The sequence below is a fragment of the Microtus oregoni genome, unplaced genomic scaffold, assembly GCF_018167655.1.
Source record: "Microtus oregoni isolate MIOR12 unplaced genomic scaffold, Mior012 000015F_ref0000493, whole genome shotgun sequence".
Classification (NCBI taxonomy): domain Eukaryota; kingdom Metazoa; phylum Chordata; class Mammalia; order Rodentia; family Cricetidae; genus Microtus; species Microtus oregoni.
In genome coordinates this window covers 39,549,614-39,567,098 of record NW_024543074.1, presented here as the reverse complement: position 1 = coordinate 39,567,098, position 17,485 = coordinate 39,549,614, and the positions used below count along the sequence as shown (strand labels likewise).

Here is a 17,485-nt window from a genome sequence, read left to right as displayed (position 1 = left end):
ATTTGTAGCATTCCAAACTTAAAAAATTTAAAGTCATTTCTAGGGAACACCATTTTGTTCTTGAATTACCAAATTATTTAAAATCTCCAGAAAAAAAAATCCAACATGTGTATTTTAAAAACCTCTCTGTGTAGTTAACCCACAAGGGTTCAGATGAGTGATGTCCAAGTGTCCAGTCAGCTGCTCTGGGCCTCTTCAAATTCTATTGGTTGATTATTTGGGGCTGTATTTTGTGCTCCCTGCGATTGTACGAGAGCTTGGGATCGCGTGTCTTGAAAGACTCAAAAGTTGGGCCACCGCCCAATTCCTCTCTCACTTCATGGAATTAGAGGCAGGACTAGAGGGACTAAGGCTGACACACTAAGCTGCAATTGTTGGCTTCAAAACTAACTCCATCCTCTTTCTCCTCACGACAACTGGCTTGCTACTTGCACGACTCAGTTTCCTAGTCTGTCAGTACTATCTGTACCATTGTTGTAGCTAAACGAGTAATACATGACAGAAACACTGATGTCTTCCTCAGGTGCACAGAGATGGGTACAGCCAATGACAGCATCTTCAGTCATTTCATCCTTGTAGGCTTCTCTGACCGGCCCCAGCTGGAGAAGGTCCTCTTTGCCATCATCCTGCCTGCCTACCTCCTGACGCTGCTGGGCAACAGCACCATCATCCTGGTGTCGAGGCTGGACCTGCACTTGCACACTCCCATGTACTTCTTCCTCACCCACCTGTCCTTCCTGGACCTCAGCTTTACCAGCAGCTCCATCCCACAGCTGCTCTACAACCTCAGTGGGCAGGACAAGACCATCAGCTATGTGGGCTGTGCTCTGCAGCTGGTCCTGTTCCTGGGCCTGGGGGGTGTGGAGTGCTTGCTCCTGGCCGTCATGGCCTATGATCGCTTTGTGGCCGTCTGCAAGCCCCTGCACTACATGGTGATTATGAGCCCCAAGCTCTGCGTGGGCCTGGTCTCACTGGCCTGGGGTTGCGGGGTAGCCAACTCTTTGGCCATGTCTCCAGTGACCCTCAGCTTGCCCCGCTGTGGGCGCCGCAGGGTGGACCACTTCCTTTGCGAGATGCCAGCTCTTATCAGGATGGCCTGTGTCAACACCGCTGCAGTGGAAGGCACAGTCTTCGTCCTGGCCATAGGCATCGTGCTTTCTCCTCTGGTGTTCATCTTGATCTCCTACGGCTACATCGTGAGGGCCGTGTTGCAAATCCGTTCCGCTGCAGGGCGGCAAAAGGCCTTCAATACGTGTGGCTCACACCTCACTGTGGTCTCGCTTTTCTATGGAAATATCATCTACATGTACATGCAACCAGGGAACAGCTCTTCCCAGGACCAGGGCAAGTTCCTCACCCTCTTCTACAACATTGTCACCCCTCTCCTCAATCCTCTGATTTACACGCTCAGGAACAAGGAAGTGAAGGGGGCGCTGAGGAGGTTGCTGCTGGGTAGCAGGGAGACAAAGGAAATATCAGCTGGTTCTAGATAGAACAGAGGGAAGCTGTCCTAGTGAGGGTGGCAATGAAAAATGAGAGGGGAGGCAAGCTCTTAGGCAAACATTTTAATGAGACAGAAAAGGACTGAGAAAAACGTTCCACAATGATTTGGGGGAAAGTTCAGGCTTCCCTGTAGCAGAGAGAAAGCAGGCATGTTATTGAATTCTTGAAGAGTTCTGGGATTTGGTTGGTAGTCATGATGATGGCACGTGTTTTACATTTCTTTTTGTGGTTAAAGAGGACTTTCCCATGTAAAATGCAAATTTGGCCATTTGTCACTATAATGTCTTGGTGTGTATGGTGAAACATGTTCTCAGGGTAAGATAGGGAGACAACAGGTGCCTTCGAGGCACTGTCAGCAGCTGGGGAGAGCGACTGTGGGTAGCACACCTTAAGGCTTAGGGCATAAGCATCTATGCTGTCCTGTCCCCACCTGTGTGCCTACTTCAGTTTCAGGGCTATGGGAGGGTCAAGCAGCCCTGGTTTCGATGTCACTCCATGCAAGGTCTTGGGTAGCATTGACAGTACTTGGTCTAATCAACTCTTGTCTGCAAATCTCCACTGATTTGCATCTTCTGGGCTTCTATAAGCCCGTGTAAGCTCCCAGATCATCTGCTTTATGAATGAACCGAATGTTGCTTGTCAGCCAACCCTTCCATGCTGTCCCGTGATGAACTATGAATCAATAAATCAGAGTATGCTCACTCATCTCCCTTGTTGGCCCGGTTAGGTTTAGAATCACCTAGGAGACACCTCAGGGTGGGTCAGTGAGGGGGTTTGCAGAAGCTTGACTTATAGGGACGACCCACCCTGAGTGTAAGTAGCACTGTCTGATGGCTCAAAGCCCCAGACAGACCAACAGGACTACAAAAGAGGAAACAAATAGAAGGCCACATCTCTGTAGTGATGAGCTGCGGGTAGGGCTGCTTTTCATCCCACCCGGCTCCCGCACGGCTAGCTTAGCCCCAGAAATAATAACACACAAATTGTATTCATTTAAACACTGATATTTAAACCTGATAGTTCTAGCCTCTTATCAGCTAATTCACTTCTTGATTAACCCATTTCTAATAATCTGCATAGCACCACGAGGTGGTGGCTTACTGGGAAAATTCTAGCCTACGTCCATCGTCCATCTTGGGTCGGAGCTTCACATGTATGACCAGAGAGGAGAGGCATGGCGATTGCCTCACTTCCTCCCAGCATTCTGTTCTGTTTACTCCGCCTACCTAATTTTCTGACCTATCAGGCCAAGCATTTTTTTTTATTAATTAACCAATGAAAGCAACAGATAGACAAATGACCTTCACACATCCCATCTCCCTGCCCTTTCCCGGCTGTTAGGAGGTAAAGGAAAATGCTCAATCAAGCCTTCTTGACAGAATGCACAGACAGAACCACCTTTATTTATTTGTGTGTGTGTGTGTGTGTGTGTGTGTGTGTGTATGTATGCCTATATGACTCACAGTGTATGTGGGGATGTCAGAGGATAACTTGCAGGAATCAGCTCTCTCCTTTAACAACACAGGTCCTGGAGATCCAAGTCAAGTCAAGAGCCTTGACAGTAAGCACCTTTACCCACTGAGACATTTTGCCAAACCTGTATTTTCCTTAATCACAAAATTGTTCCTCTGTTCACAGGAACAAAGTGTCTCTCCATGACCACCATTCAGCATCGATGTCAGCATAGTTTGATGTTTTATATTTCCCAAGTTCTCATCTAAAGCCCATGGTGGAGTTGCATTGGGTCTTTGCTCTGATTTGACATTCTCCTCCCCATATCTGTCATTCTGGAATAACAGAAAAGGTGACCTATGATAACAACTTGGGGGGGGGCATTAGATGAAAAGCTTTATTATGTCTTGGGTTTGTTTTCATTTTGTTTGTAAGAAAAATTGCATGTGTGTTAAGTCCTTGCCTGCTGCTCCTATTGTGTAAGCTCAGTGTTTGCTTGTGGCTGGCCTAATTACTGTGACTCCCACAACAGACTCAGAACTAAAGACAAACCCCAGCAGAATCTGTGCCCAATCCAAGATGTCTCAAGGCTCACCTTATTGCGGATATCTGTGATTCTATTGTCAAGGAGGGAAGCAGAGGAGAGCCTTTTTTCAAAAATTATTTTATTTATTCTATGTGTTTTTCACATCATGTTTCTTGATCCTATTCATTCCCCATCCCTTCACTCTCCACTCCTGTACTACTCCTGAATAAAACAAAATTCAACAGAGAACAATGGGGAAAAATGTATCACATCTTTAATTAATATTCCACAACATTTACCCCCTTTTGTCTTAATAAAAAGAAAAGGTTTTAACTTAAACATAGTAAGACTATCTACAATAACAATTATAAAGTAAGAATTATGTTCACAATGTCCAATTTAAAAATCTTTCATTATTTATACTATCTTACCAAATCTAAAGTTTTATACCTAATTTACTTCCTATGATGACTAAGGAAAACTGAAACTCTAGTTATTTAGTCATCAACTCCATCAAAGACCCAGAAGGATATAGTATTACCTAACAACAGAGACATATTGCTATCTAGAAAGTTATTTAAAGTTTCTTTGCAATGTTGGTTTACCCACCTTCAGCCTAAAGACCCAGAGTATCTGGCAGACTTTTCGGTGAATCAGGAAATTTGAAGGACTGACCAGCCTTGTATTGACAAAGTTCATTAATTGCTTTCTTATGTGTCCTGCAGAATATCTGGCAGACTCTCCTGTAAAGCAGGAATCTTGAAGGACTGTCTCACCTTGTTTCAGCACAGTTCAGCAGTCACTTTCCTTTGGGTCTTGCATATTCATTCTGCATAGCACACAGTCAAGCAGTCAAGGCAAAAGCAGTTTCTTGCCCAAATAGCTAATCTTGCCACAATGAAATCAAACTCCTATGGAGTTTCTTCAATGCCCATCATCCTTTTATGAATTAAATATGTGCTTCTAGGAGCATATGTGCCTCATAGTCATGAAAACCCCTAAGTTAACAAATTATTTTAAATGTCATATTTTATATCTATTTAATATGTTATAACAAGAATTACCTTAAATTTGTATCAACATACAAATGTCCTTTAAATGCCCTTTTGTTTGTGGTGTGAGCCTTGGTAGAGAGTAGCATGGCAGACTGGGACAGACTGCCTAGAGAAGAAGAGTGAGCAGCAATGTGGTGGGCAGGACCAGGCCACTGGGAGGAGAAGCATGAGCAGCAACTAGGCAGGCTGGCCGGGTCAGGCCACTGGGAGGAGAAGTGTGAGCAGGACCATGCCAGGCTGGGCCAGACAGCCAAAAGGAGATGTGTTAGCAGCACCACAACTGGCCAAGACAACAGCAGTGGCCTCCAGAAATTATCTGTTCCCTGGAGCCTCAGCCCTGCCAACATCAGAAGGGACAACCATCTGAGCCTTGGGCCTGAAGGCACCTGGAGGAATGGTCACGGAAGTCTCTCCTCTGCCTACATCTGAAAGAGTAGTCAACAGAGCCACAGACCTCAGCTACACCAATTGGAGGAAGAGAGACCATCCCTGAAACACAGGCTCCACCTGTTCCAATTGGAAGAAGAGATGGGTAGACAACAGGATAGGAATACACTCAACAGCATAAAGAACAATATAGCACCAAGAGAAACTAGTGGTTCTACAAAAGCAAGATCTGAACATCCCAATTCAGAAGGGGCAGAAGAAAACAACCTTAAAAATAAGTTTATGAAGTTCCTTAAAGAGGAAATGAAAATTTTTCTTACAGAAATGGAGGAAAAGAGCCAAAAAAAAAATTGGAAGAAATCAACAAATCCCTTAAAAAAAAAAGAAAAAGCAATCAACAGGTGAAAGAAACAGTTTAAGACTTGAAAACTGAAATAAAAGAAATAAAAAAAACACAAACTGAGGGAAGTATGAAAATGGAAAATCTGGATAAACAATCAACATAAACAACAGAATATAAGAGAAGAAAGAGAATCACAGGTGTTAAAGATATGACAAAGAAAATAGATTCATCTGTCAAAGAAAATGTCAAATCCAACAATTTCTTAACACAAAATATCCAGGAAATCTGGAACACTATGAAAAGACCAAACCTAAGAATAATAGGGATAGAAGGAGAAGAAGTCCAACTCAAAGGAACAGAAAATACATTCAACAAAATCATAGAAGAAAATTTTTCCAACCTAAAGAGGGACATGTCTATGAAAATACAAGAAGCTTACAAAACACCAAATAGACTTTACCAAAAAGGAAGTCCATTCACCACATAATAATCAAAACACTAAACATACAGAATAAAGAAATAATATTAAGAGCTGCAAAGGAAAAAAAGCCAAGTAACATATAAATGCAGATCTATCAGAATTACACCTGACTTCTCAATGGAAACAATGAAAGCCAGAAGGTCCTGGTCAGGCATTATGCAGACACTAAGAGACCAGGGATGCCATCCCAGACTACTATATCTAGCAAAGCTTTCAATCAAAATATATGGAGAAAACAAAGTATTCTGCAACAAAACCATATTTAATCAATACCTATCTATAAATCCAGCTTTTCAGAAAGTACTAGAAGAAAAACTCCAACCCAAGGAAGTTAGTTACACCCATAAAAGCCAGTCAATAGATAATCCCACACCAGGAATTCCCTAAGAAGAGAAATACACACACTCACACACACGCCACTGCCACCACCACCACCACCACTACCACCACAACCAACAACAACAAAAAAATAATAGAAACTAGTAATCATTGGTCTTTAATGTCCCTTAATATCAATGGTCCCAACTAGCCTATAAAAAGATACAGGCTAACAGATTGGATGCGAAAACAGAATCCATCCTTGTGCTGCATATAAGAAACACATCTCACTACAAAGACAGACATTACCTCAGATTAAAAGATTGGGAAAAGAGTTTCCAATAAAATGGACCTAAGAAAAAAGCTGCTATAGCTATCAGACTATCTAATAAACAGACTTAAAACTAAAATTAGTTTAAAGAGATGAAAAAGGTCATTTCATATTCATCACAGATAAAATCCATCAAGATGAAATATCAATTCTGAACACCTATGCCCCAAATACAAGAGCACTCTCATTTGTAAAAGAAACATTACTAAAGGTTAAATCATACATCAAGCCCCTAATAGCGAGAGACTTCCATACCCCACTCTCACCACTAGACAAGGCTGCCAGACAGAAACTTAACAGAGAAATAAAGTATCTAACAGGTGTTATGACTCAAGTGGGCTTAACAGACATCTATAGATCATTTTGTCCAAACACACAAGAATATACCTTCTTCTCAACATCTTATGGATTCTTCTCCAAACTTGACCATATACTTGGTAACAAAACAGGCTGAACCCACAACAGCTTCCTCTGGGTGCCAATTCCAGTCGCCACTCTGCCTGAGCCTCCAACCCTTTCTCCCTTTCCCCCTGAGCAATGGGCTCAAGGATTTCACCTCAGTGTACAAGGAAATTCATTCTACTCAGTCTCACGGCAAGTCCTGAATAAACACTGTCACTACAGGAAGAGATTAACTGGATACTTGGCCACAATCTAAATTCTCTCCATGGGGTGAAATGAAGTATTAACACATTTGAATGTACCTAAGGCTTGGAGAAGGATGAGTCTACTTCAGGCAACAAGATGGTTTTTCAGGGTCAGGTGTTACAATATCTGAAACACATCCAAGTCTGGATCATTCAAATCCCTGAAATATCACATTGTTACTTTGTGTTGTTTTCCAAAGGTCTACATATTTCAGTCTGTTACTTATGAGCAGCTGAGTCACATGAACATCAAAACCAGAATGGGCCTTTACACTTTCAACTGTGACTATTTCTAATTTGAACAAATATTTTGAGAATTGATTATGAATGCTATTTTAAATGCTTTCCTGAAATGAAATGCAGACACCATCTCTCATGAATCACATCTTTTGCACATGGTGTGTTTAATTGTGGACCAGAGACTAGTTTTCCCAGAAGGGCTGAGATGGAAACCAGGTGAGTTCCACCCTTCATTAGGTAGCCAGACCATTGGAGACACTCAAAGCACCTGAGAGGTTAAGAATAATGACAGCGTTTTGTATAAGTACCACTTTTCATTGAAGTTTTTAGTGCTGACTGGAGGTTTATTTAGATAAGGCAAAAGCAACAATTTCTGAATTCATATGTTGAGATTAGAGGCTGTTCCTCTTCAGAAGACGCAGCTTGGGTGGATCTGTCCCTTAGAGCATGTCAATTTCTTTTCCTATGTCTCTTTTATAAAAATAATTACATGTATCATGATTTCATTTAAAAGTTCCTTGAGGAAGACATGGCTGTGCTCTCTAGTGCCCGTCTCTCAGTAGAGGCAGAGTGTCAGGAGCTCTTCTGTGTCTGCCTTTGCAGTCTGTTTCCCTGTAACCGTCCCAGAGAAATTGTTTATGTGCAACAAAGTGGTTAGATGTACCATATTTATTATTGAATTATTTTATTCAATGAAATGACAAACAGTCCGTGTCTAGACATCTGGAGAAAGAGCCCATCCACATACACATTTCCCATGTTCAAGGTGCAGGTGGGTGGAGTGCAGAGAGGTTGGTTCACGCACGTTTCCTCGGTTGTCAGAGAGCTGCATAGCCGGTGACATCCTGAGGTGAAGAAGAACTCGTGGAGAATTGTTGAGACACAACTAGCCCTGCCTGCTGGTTCAGGTATGTCCAACAGGCATCGACCTGCACAGAACACTCCATCCTTTTCTTGTAGGCTCATGTTCTGATTTAGATTTATTCCAGGCTAGAAGTGTTTCCAGGCATTGATTTAAGAACACCTGAGTTATTGAGATGTGTGCTGGAGTCACACCGTGCTCTGCAGTGCAGCCTCTCACAGTTGTAGGGACAAAGGCTGGGCTCAGTGTCCCAGCATGGGAGCACAGGTGTGGTCCTTCAGTGAATTCTCTACCTGAGGGAGCAAGACCAGCAGTCACATTCTGTCTTCGGGAAGGAAGCACACCTCTTTCTCGTTTTCACCTACTCAAGGGAAATATCCACTTCTGAAACATTTTGGATTTTGGGTGGTATGAAGTTCAAGCCATTAACATCTAGAGAGGAGGGTTATGGATCCCTGCTGCCGCTGCTACTGTTGCTGCTGCTGCGGCTGTTTGCGGTAGTGACTATGTTTTTTTTTCAGAGGCAGATAACCTGACGAGGTGATTTCTAATACACTGAAAAAATTTTACTCTCATATGTGATAAAAGGAAGAGAAAAAGCAAATGTGTCTTTTCCAGATCCAAAGACTTTAGAACATCTGTTCTCAACCTGTGGATCATGACCCCAAAGACCCTCAAAAACACAGATATGTATATAAAGATTCATATCATTAGCAAAATTATACTTATTAAGTAGGAACTAAAATAATTTCGTGATTGAGGGCGGTGGTCACCACAAGATAAGGAAGTGTATAAAAGGGTCGAAGCCTTACAGAGGTTGAGAACCACTGCTTTAGAGCATGAAAGGGCTGCTGGGCTGAGTGTGAATAGCACTTCTGATGACCCAAGGTCAGAGCACACTTGGGCACTGTGGTGCAGCCGCCTCTGATCCCAGCACTCAAAAAAAGGAGGCAAGAGGATGGCAGGTTCAAGACATGTGATGCTCAAAGATCAAGATGGAGTCCAGCCTGGGTTACAGGGCAGGACTCTGTGTCAGAAAACAAGGTCTGATGCTGCAAAGGACTTGGCTAGGAAGTCCAGTGCTCTGAGTTAGAGCCCCAGTAGCACATACGCAGAGAGAGAGAGAGAGAGAGAGAGAGAGAGAGAGAGAGAGAGAGAGAGAAAGAGAGAGAGACGGAGAGATACCCATACCCTTAGAGCAATGACAGACATTGTGATATTGACAACACCTGACACCCTGGGTGACTCTCAGACACTGAGAGAAACACGAGAATGTTATCACTATCAGTATAGGAGCTATGTGAAAGCCAGGAATAGCTCAGAATTTCTTTTTAGTAAGGGAAATCAGGCGGAAGTGTGCGATTAATTCCATAGCCCTGGGAGACACACAAACACAGACCAGAAAGCGCCTCTGAGTTCTCTGGGATTGTTATTATTACTTCACATCTGTATTCATCTAGAGTATTTCACTGCATTGTGAGCAGCAGACATTATAATTGTGCATATAGTCTAGATATAGTCTAGATTTTACCTAGAAAATCTGTCACTAGTGCTCAGAGCTGAACTGTGAGCAGGTTACGATTCATGACTCTGGGTGCTGGGATTAAAGAGATTATTTTATCTACTTTATAGTTATGTATAGTTATGTAAATCATTTTATAGCCTTCTATTTTCTTTTTCTTGAATCTATTTACAACATATAGTCTAGCTACTCATGTATTTATTTTTTGTGGCTGAAGATGTGTGTATGTACATCCTTAATTTTACTTTATTATTCTGATATTTTTCAGCACATGTGTTTTTCAAGAGCAAATACTAATCCGCGGCAGTAGTCATGGATGGAAAACTAATTTCAAATATTTGAAAACTGTTTCCCACTTTCTTATCATCGTAGCAGTTTCCTTTTTGTGTTTTTAATTATTAGTTGGAACTTCATGTCGTATATTTTCATCACTCTCTTATACTCCCCCAGACCCCCTGCAGCTCTTTCTCCACCTTCCTCGCCACCCAACTTCATGTTCTTCCTATTGAAAAGAAAAACCAAACCCAAACAAAACACAAAAAAGACAGAGTCCAACCTGTGTTGGCCAACAACTAAGCACTGGGCAGTTCTCCGCTTTGTATCGCTGGTCTATATTACTTACTGTGTGTATTTCAAGATGTAATTCTCTCACAGATGTATTGCTCTTTCTTATCTCTTCCATAAACTCTTAGGCCAAATTTTCTGTGTTGCCCTCTTACCAACACTTTTCACATCCCTTTGACTTAATTCTTCTTTCTGAATTTTTGAGGTTTTAGATTATCTTGGAAAGTTTGTAATCTTGAAATTGAGGGTTTATTACTAACAAAACCATTTGCTGCCATACAGGCCGTCTATATTTGTCCCAAAAACTATTGTCTACTGAATGCAATATATAAACTGTTCTTATTATAAACATATTAAAATAGAGCCTACATATCATTAGATGTGTATTAACAATGTGAAGTGTCTTAGGTTGCTGCAAATGCAAAAGATGTCTGGTAAAATTCTGCTGCTTTAATAATTGTAAATCCTAAGTCAGCCTGTTTAATGTTTGCTAAGATATTTTTCACTTTTTGATTTTATAACATTAAAACATATCAGTCTCATTGTAATAACTCCATTATTTTTGTGTTTCAGGAATGATTTCTCTCTGTGGTCAGATAATCAAGAGCCAGTATTTACCAGGACATTAGTTCCCCCTGCAAATATGGAGAAGCCAGGATCTGAATCAGTCCAGAGCAAAAATTCCAGATCTATGGTTTTGACTTAGCAATCTTCACACTCAAAGAATAAAAGGTACCAAATCAAATTCAATCATTTATTTTATGAGCATAGGGATGAGGCTTATCTGTATGTATGTGTGCCACTTATATACTTAATACCCATGGAGGCAAGAATACAGTTTTAGATTCCCCCGGAAGAGAAGATGCAGACACTTGTAAGCTGTCATGTATGTTCTGGGCCCTGAAGCTGTGCCCTCTAAATGAATACTCAGTGCTCTTATCTGATAAGCCATCTTTCCAGCTCTGAATAAATTGATTTCTTAAATATTTGTACTTTTTTCTCCATTCTAAATTTACATGAATAAGTTAATTCTAATTCATAAGAATGTAAATAATATGCAGATACTACAAAAACCTTAATTCCTACTTATAATTAAAACTATGAGGTGGAAAAAAAATCATTAAAAATTAAACTGTGTTTGATCAACTCTGCCATAGTCATATGTGAGAGAATGTTTTCACTGCCCAAACCTTAACCTTCAGCTTCTCAATAAAGAATCTACAGAGAGGAATACAATTTATGAAAGCAAAGTTGATAAAGAAAATAATTTGTTGTTCACATTTTTACTTTGCAATCTTGAATAATATATGTTTCTATTTCCTCTTTGTATTTACCGAAACATTGACAGGAATGAACTTGCAGATTTAAATCATGGGAAATGAGCAGGATTAGGGAAGGTGATCCACTGATTTGATGCAAGCATTCTGCATTTCTCAACGTATAAATGCTTAATACACGGGACGAAAGAGAGATTACCCTAGAGCTATTCCAGAACAATCCATTTCATATGTTAACTGTCATTTACGTTCTCCTCAAGGGCAGTCCTCATCAGACCATGTCCCTTCCAGATTGTGTCTGCTCTGATGGTTCAGTCTGAGCCATGGAAACAGGAAATCACAGCTGGGCAACAGACTTCATCTTGGTGGGTCTTTTCCAGTATGGCCCGATGGATGCTCTCCTCTTCACAGTCATCGCCATTCTATTTACAGTAGCTCTGCTAGGCAACATCACACTGGTCCTCCTCATCAGGCTGGACCGGAGACTCCACACCCCCATGTACTTCCTCCTCAGCCAGCTCTCCATCATCGACATGATGTACATCTCTACCACAGTGCCCAAGATGGCAGCTAACTTCCTGTCAGACACCAAGAACATTTCCTTTCTGGGTTGTGAGATTCAAGCTTTTATGTTTATGATCCTGGCTGCCTCCGAAGCCCTGCTGCTGGGCTTCATGTCCTATGACAGGTACATAGCCATCTGCCGGCCCCTGCACTACCCTGTGCTCATGAGCAGGAAGATCTGCTGCTCCATGGTCTCCTGTGCCTGGAGCAGCAGCTCCATCAATGCTTTAGTGCACATGTTCTATACATTTCAACTTCCATTCTGTGGATCTCGGATTGTTAACCACTTCTTCTGTGAGCTTCCATCTCTCCTGCCATTGGTGTGTGAAGACACATCCCAATATGAGCAGACAATCCTCGTGTGTAGCCTTGTCTTTCTGCTGCTTCCCTTCCTGGCCATTCTAGCTTCCTATGCTCGTGTGTTGGTTGTTGTATTCCAGATGCGCTCAGGGAAAGGGCAGAGTAGAGCCATATCCACCTGCTCCTCCCACCTGACTGTGGCCAGCCTGTTCTATGCCACAGGTCTCTCCACTTACACCCAGCCACACTCCCTGCATTCTTCTGCAAGGGACAAAGTGCTGGCTGTGCTTTACTCAATTGTCACTCCTGTTCTGAACCCTTTTATCTACAGCCTGCGTAACAAAGAAGTCATGGGGGCCCTGAGGAGACAGTTGGGGTGATGGATATTGGGACAGAAAGCATGGCTTTGGGTCACCTTGTGGACTGAAATAAAAGCTGGTCTTAACATTAATTGGGAAGACAGAAGGATTGATGTTCCAGTGGATGCTCATCAAGTTGTCTAACTAAACCAACAAGAGCAGGAAACTTGGTCCTCCCAGTGTCACATAGAGTTGATGGCTTGAATCTGAATGTTGGCTCTGAGGGGAGATCAAGGGCTTTGTCCTTGTCCCTGGGATCTCTGGCTGCATGTCATCCTGGGTTTCTCTTCACAGAACTTTACGCCCTTCTGCCCTGATGCAAGGCACGGTGTCTTCTCAGACTGTGTGAGTCAGTATAGTCGCCTTCTATGCACGTGCCCCCCTCTTGCTCTGGAAGCTCTTCCTGCAATTTATGAGGACAGCTGTAGGTGCACAGAGACTTTACATAAACCTGGAATATTTTGCTTGTGTTTCTTGTCTGACACAACTATTGCATAAGTGTGCACATCTGTTTTGATACTATGACCAATTTTAAGAACAATTCTGAAAGAAATAGGAAAGGATAGAGGTTATTGTTTTCTTTGATGCTCTTGTGTTATTCTCAGGTGAATAAGGTTTCCTGGTTCTCCTAAGCCCTTTAGTGATGTCTCACTGAGTCCCCTTTATGAAAACCTTTCTCCAAAATTCACTAATAGCTTGGTAATAAACATCATCAATGAATTTGTCTGTCAGTACAGACTCTGTCTCTTTCCATAAACCCCCTTATGCTGATTTTCCAGCATCATGGTAGCTTAGAAGAAGTACATTAGGACAAATAGACCTAGATTGGCTCTGCCATAGAAGTTTTTGTGTTTTGTCCATGGTTAATATACAATAAATATTGAGTTCATCAATGTTATTTCAAGGAAATTTCTTGACTATTCATTTTAATATTAAGATTTTTTAAAGAGTACTTCTTTGCCTTCCTGGCTATTCTGGAGCTCCTTATGTAAATGAGAATTGCTTCAAACTCACAGAAACTCTTCTATCTCCACCTCACAAGTGCTAGGATTAAATATGTGAGCCACTGTACAAAGGTTTTGTTTTTTGGGGGTTTGTTGTTGGTGGTGGTGGTTTTATAATCACTGGCTTTTGTTTTTGTTTTAATTTGAAGTTAGATATGCTTATGAGTCACCATGTGGATATGAGGAATGGAACCCAGTACTCTGGATGAGCAATCAATGCTCTTAACTGCTGATCAGTCTATCCAGTGTCCCCTCTTTCATAAAATATTCAAATCATTGTCATGTAGTTTAATAATCAATAAATAGAAACATCTATTCACCTAAGTACAAGTATAAGTAACATTATAATTCTTAGTTTTAAAACATAAATGTTGCGAGGCTACAGAGGTGATATGGCCATTAGTAGCACTGGCTGCTCTTCTAGAGGATATGAGTTCAGGTCCCAGCACCCATGGGAGGTAGCTCACATCTATCTCTAATGTCAATTTCAGGGTGTTCAAAGCCTCTAGTCTCTCCAAGGCACCAGCAATGATGTGCACAAGTCCACATCCATACCCACACTTATACATAATTATATATATATATGATTTTAGAAGTTCATTATTGCTTCTTTGTTACTGAAGCCAATAACTAGAGTGTAAGTTTTAATGACCCCTAGAAACACCTGTTCTTGGCTCTAATAAAAGTTAATTTCCTCCATGAACATCTCACTCTTGTTATTTTATTTTCTTGTAGTCTAATGCCATCCATAGACTCACTCATAACTGAAAAGCTGAAGTTGCTAAGTATCCTCAGGACTCTCCCTCATGCATCCCACCATTGTCATTTGAGGGTGGTCTGTCCCTACAGATTACTGCATTGGAATACTCACTTCCCAGACGGTAATGGTGTTTGGGAAGATTTGGATCCTTACAATACAGAAATTCAATGAAATGGGTCATGAAAGCTGGGCTTTGAGGTTGTGTGCCCTGTCCCTACTTCCTGTTCCGTGTTCTGCTTCGTGAGTACAGATGCAATGTGGCCAGCCAACCTCATGGCCATAGCACCATGCCTTCCCTTTCTGCTGCCATATCATTCCTAACCTAATGGTCTATATACTTCCGGAACTGTGAGCCAAAATATCCCTCTTCCCTTAAATAACTGGCCGATTCTCTCCTACTTGCCAGTTCCCAAATAACTGCTCAGAGGCTTAATATTTCTTATAAATGCTTGACCAATTGTTTTGGCTTATTACTTGATACCTCTTACCTTAAATCAACCCATTTATATTAATCTGTCTATGGCTATGTAGCCCATGGCTTACTTGTGGTTCTCTGTCATGTTGGCTCCTTGGAGTCTGCCATCTCTCAAACTCTGCCATTCTCCTATATCTCTTCTTGGATTTCCCACCTGTCTCTATCTCCCTTGTCATAGGCCAAAGCAGCTTTAATTACCAACCAATGAAAGCACCGTATATTCACAGTGTACAGAAAGACCATTCCACTGCATCTCCCCATTTCTGTCTAATCAAAAAAGAAAGTTTTTCATTTTAACATAATAAAATAACATATAAGGAAACAGTTATCAAGCAAGAATCAGTTGCAACATCCAGTCTATTTGTGTTTTGCAAAAGTAAAAAGGACTCTCTCATCTATCCTATCTCTGTGAGTCCAAAGCTTCATGTCAATCATTTATCGTAAGTAAGGAAACTATAATTAAAATTATATTGTCTTCAGCTCCATCAAAGTCAGCAGAAGTATATAATATTACCTGAGTAAAAAGGAAGTGCACTGCAAGAAACTTCCAATTCTCTAGTATAAATAGAAGTGTTTGTCCTGCCATGTAATACAGCACTTCAGTCCCAAAGAAACACAGAGAGGCTCATATTAATTAAAAACTGTTTGGTGTATTAGCTTGGCCTTATTATTAACTAGCTCTTACAACTTAATTTAACCCACAATTCTTATCTATGTTTAGCCATGTGATTTGATACCTTTTATCAGATAGGCATTCTCATCTTGTTTCCTGTGTATCTGGCTTGTGACTGCATCTCTCTGTCTTTCCTTTGCCCAGAATTCTCTCAGTCTTGTTGCCCTGTCTTTACTTCCTGCCTGGTTAATGGCCAATCAGCATTTTATTAAACCAAAGGGTGACAAATCTTTCGATTGTGCAAAACCATCATCCCACAGAATCCAAAAAATGACAGAAATATTTGTCTGCCTGGACAGTCACCCAAAATTCTTCTGTAACATTGAATATCCATCTGCAGCTTATATGCCTAGAGTTTCTGGCAGACTTTTCAGTGAAGCAGGAAATTTGAGGGTCTGTCCTGCCTATTTTGGCAGAGTTTGTCAGATGCTTTCCTACGTGCCCTGCAGAATGTCTGGCAAATTCTTCTGTGAAGCAAGAACCTGAAGTACCATTCTGCTTTGTTTTAGCAAAGTTTAGTGGTCATCTTTATTTATCAACCAATGAGAGTAACCCATATTCACAGTGTACTGAAAGGTGACCCAACTGTACCCTGTGGCTCCTTTGGGGGGGGGGGTATTATCATAGCAACAGGAGAGAAATGGACATAAATGTGAGTCTGAATTTGGGGTCTTTTTTTATTATACCAAATGAACTTTGATGGAGAATTTCAGAAAATTTACATTCATGTAATTTCAACAAGTTACACAGGCTGTCTACCATTCCTTTGGAAGCTGACTTTTTTCCCAGATGATTTTATTTGATAGAGTGATGATGTTTATTGTCACAATACCTTGTTGTTTTGGATAGGTAAATTTCCTTTTGTGAGTATGTGTCTTACATTTGAATGGGAGCATAATGAGAAAAATGGTGTTATACTATGCACACACATACACAGGATCGAGAAAGGAGGTATATCTCCTCTATAGTTTTGTTACTGAATATTTTCTTCTGTAACATAACCAAATTTGTGTATAATCCCAAAGCTTTCCCCATGGTGTGTTGTGGTAATTCTCTAGACCAGGCTCTATGTTGTTTTCTATTTCTGTTTTTTAATAGTTCATTTATTTTATGTGTCTTTAAAATCATGTATCTTGATTACCCTCATTTCGCCATCTCTTAACCTCTGTCCTCTGCCTATGCATATCTCTCAAATAATACAAAATTTAAGTGAAAAGGGAAACAGAATAAAAGAGTAAATACATGGGTAAAAACACAATAAAGAGAGAAAAACTTTTAAACTTTCATCATTGAAGCTGTAGAGTGAAACCATGAGTCACACTGTGAACCACTTTGTCCAAAAAGCTTTAATTGTGAGTATTTACTGCAGAGTCAATGGTCTGGTTTCAGGTCTCTGGTTTTTGCTACCCTCTCAACACTGGGCACCCACTTGGGTTCTTCTGGATATCCTGTATCTCCCAGTGTTTTGGATTTTCTGTAACTCTGGGTCTGAAAATCAGGACCCCTCAAATGCTCCAACAGATCATAGATGGGGTGGAAGATGGGGAGAGCCATGTCATATCCTTGGGTCTGGGGTGGGCAGCTGTGCTCTCATCTACAGGGTGGTCTCAACTGTGCAGCCCAGACAGCGTGCAGGGAAAGCTTTCCCACGTGTTGCTGCTGGTAAAAGGTTCAATTCCCTCACCATCTCTTAGACTCCCTTTATCTCTTGTCTCTTCTGATACACCTCTATCCACAGGACCTGAGCTGTTCTGACTCTCTCTCCCATGGACCACCATACCACACCTCTGCTCACACCAACAGTGTCCCACTAGGTGGTTCTGCAAGGTACCAGGTAGGCCC

The 17,485-nt window shown here is 41.3% G+C and overlaps 2 protein-coding genes across 2 annotated transcripts; both read left to right on the top strand.

Annotated features, from left to right (window-relative positions):
• The first annotated feature begins 533 nt into the window (after positions 1-533).
• Positions 534-1,493, top strand: LOC121456993 (olfactory receptor 2W3-like). The gene has a single exon (XM_041665599.1). It carries the CDS (start codon positions 534-536, stop codon positions 1,491-1,493), a length of 960 nt encoding a protein of 319 aa, XP_041521533.1.
• Positions 1,494-11,786: 10,293 nt separating this feature from the next.
• On the top strand, positions 11,787-12,752 carry LOC121456968 (olfactory receptor 2AK2-like). The gene has a single exon (XM_041665548.1). It carries the CDS (start codon positions 11,832-11,834, stop codon positions 12,750-12,752), a length of 921 nt encoding a protein of 306 aa, XP_041521482.1. The 5' UTR covers positions 11,787-11,831.
• Positions 12,753-17,485: the final 4,733 nt, after the last annotated feature.

Excerpts from the sequence above, each read along its gene's own strand:
- LOC121456993 (XM_041665599.1), top strand. The coding sequence starts at position 534 with ATGGGTACAGCCAATGACAGCATCTTCAGTCATTTCATCCTTGTAGGC.
- LOC121456968 (XM_041665548.1), top strand. The coding sequence starts at position 11,832 with ATGGAAACAGGAAATCACAGCTGGGCAACAGACTTCATCTTGGTGGGT.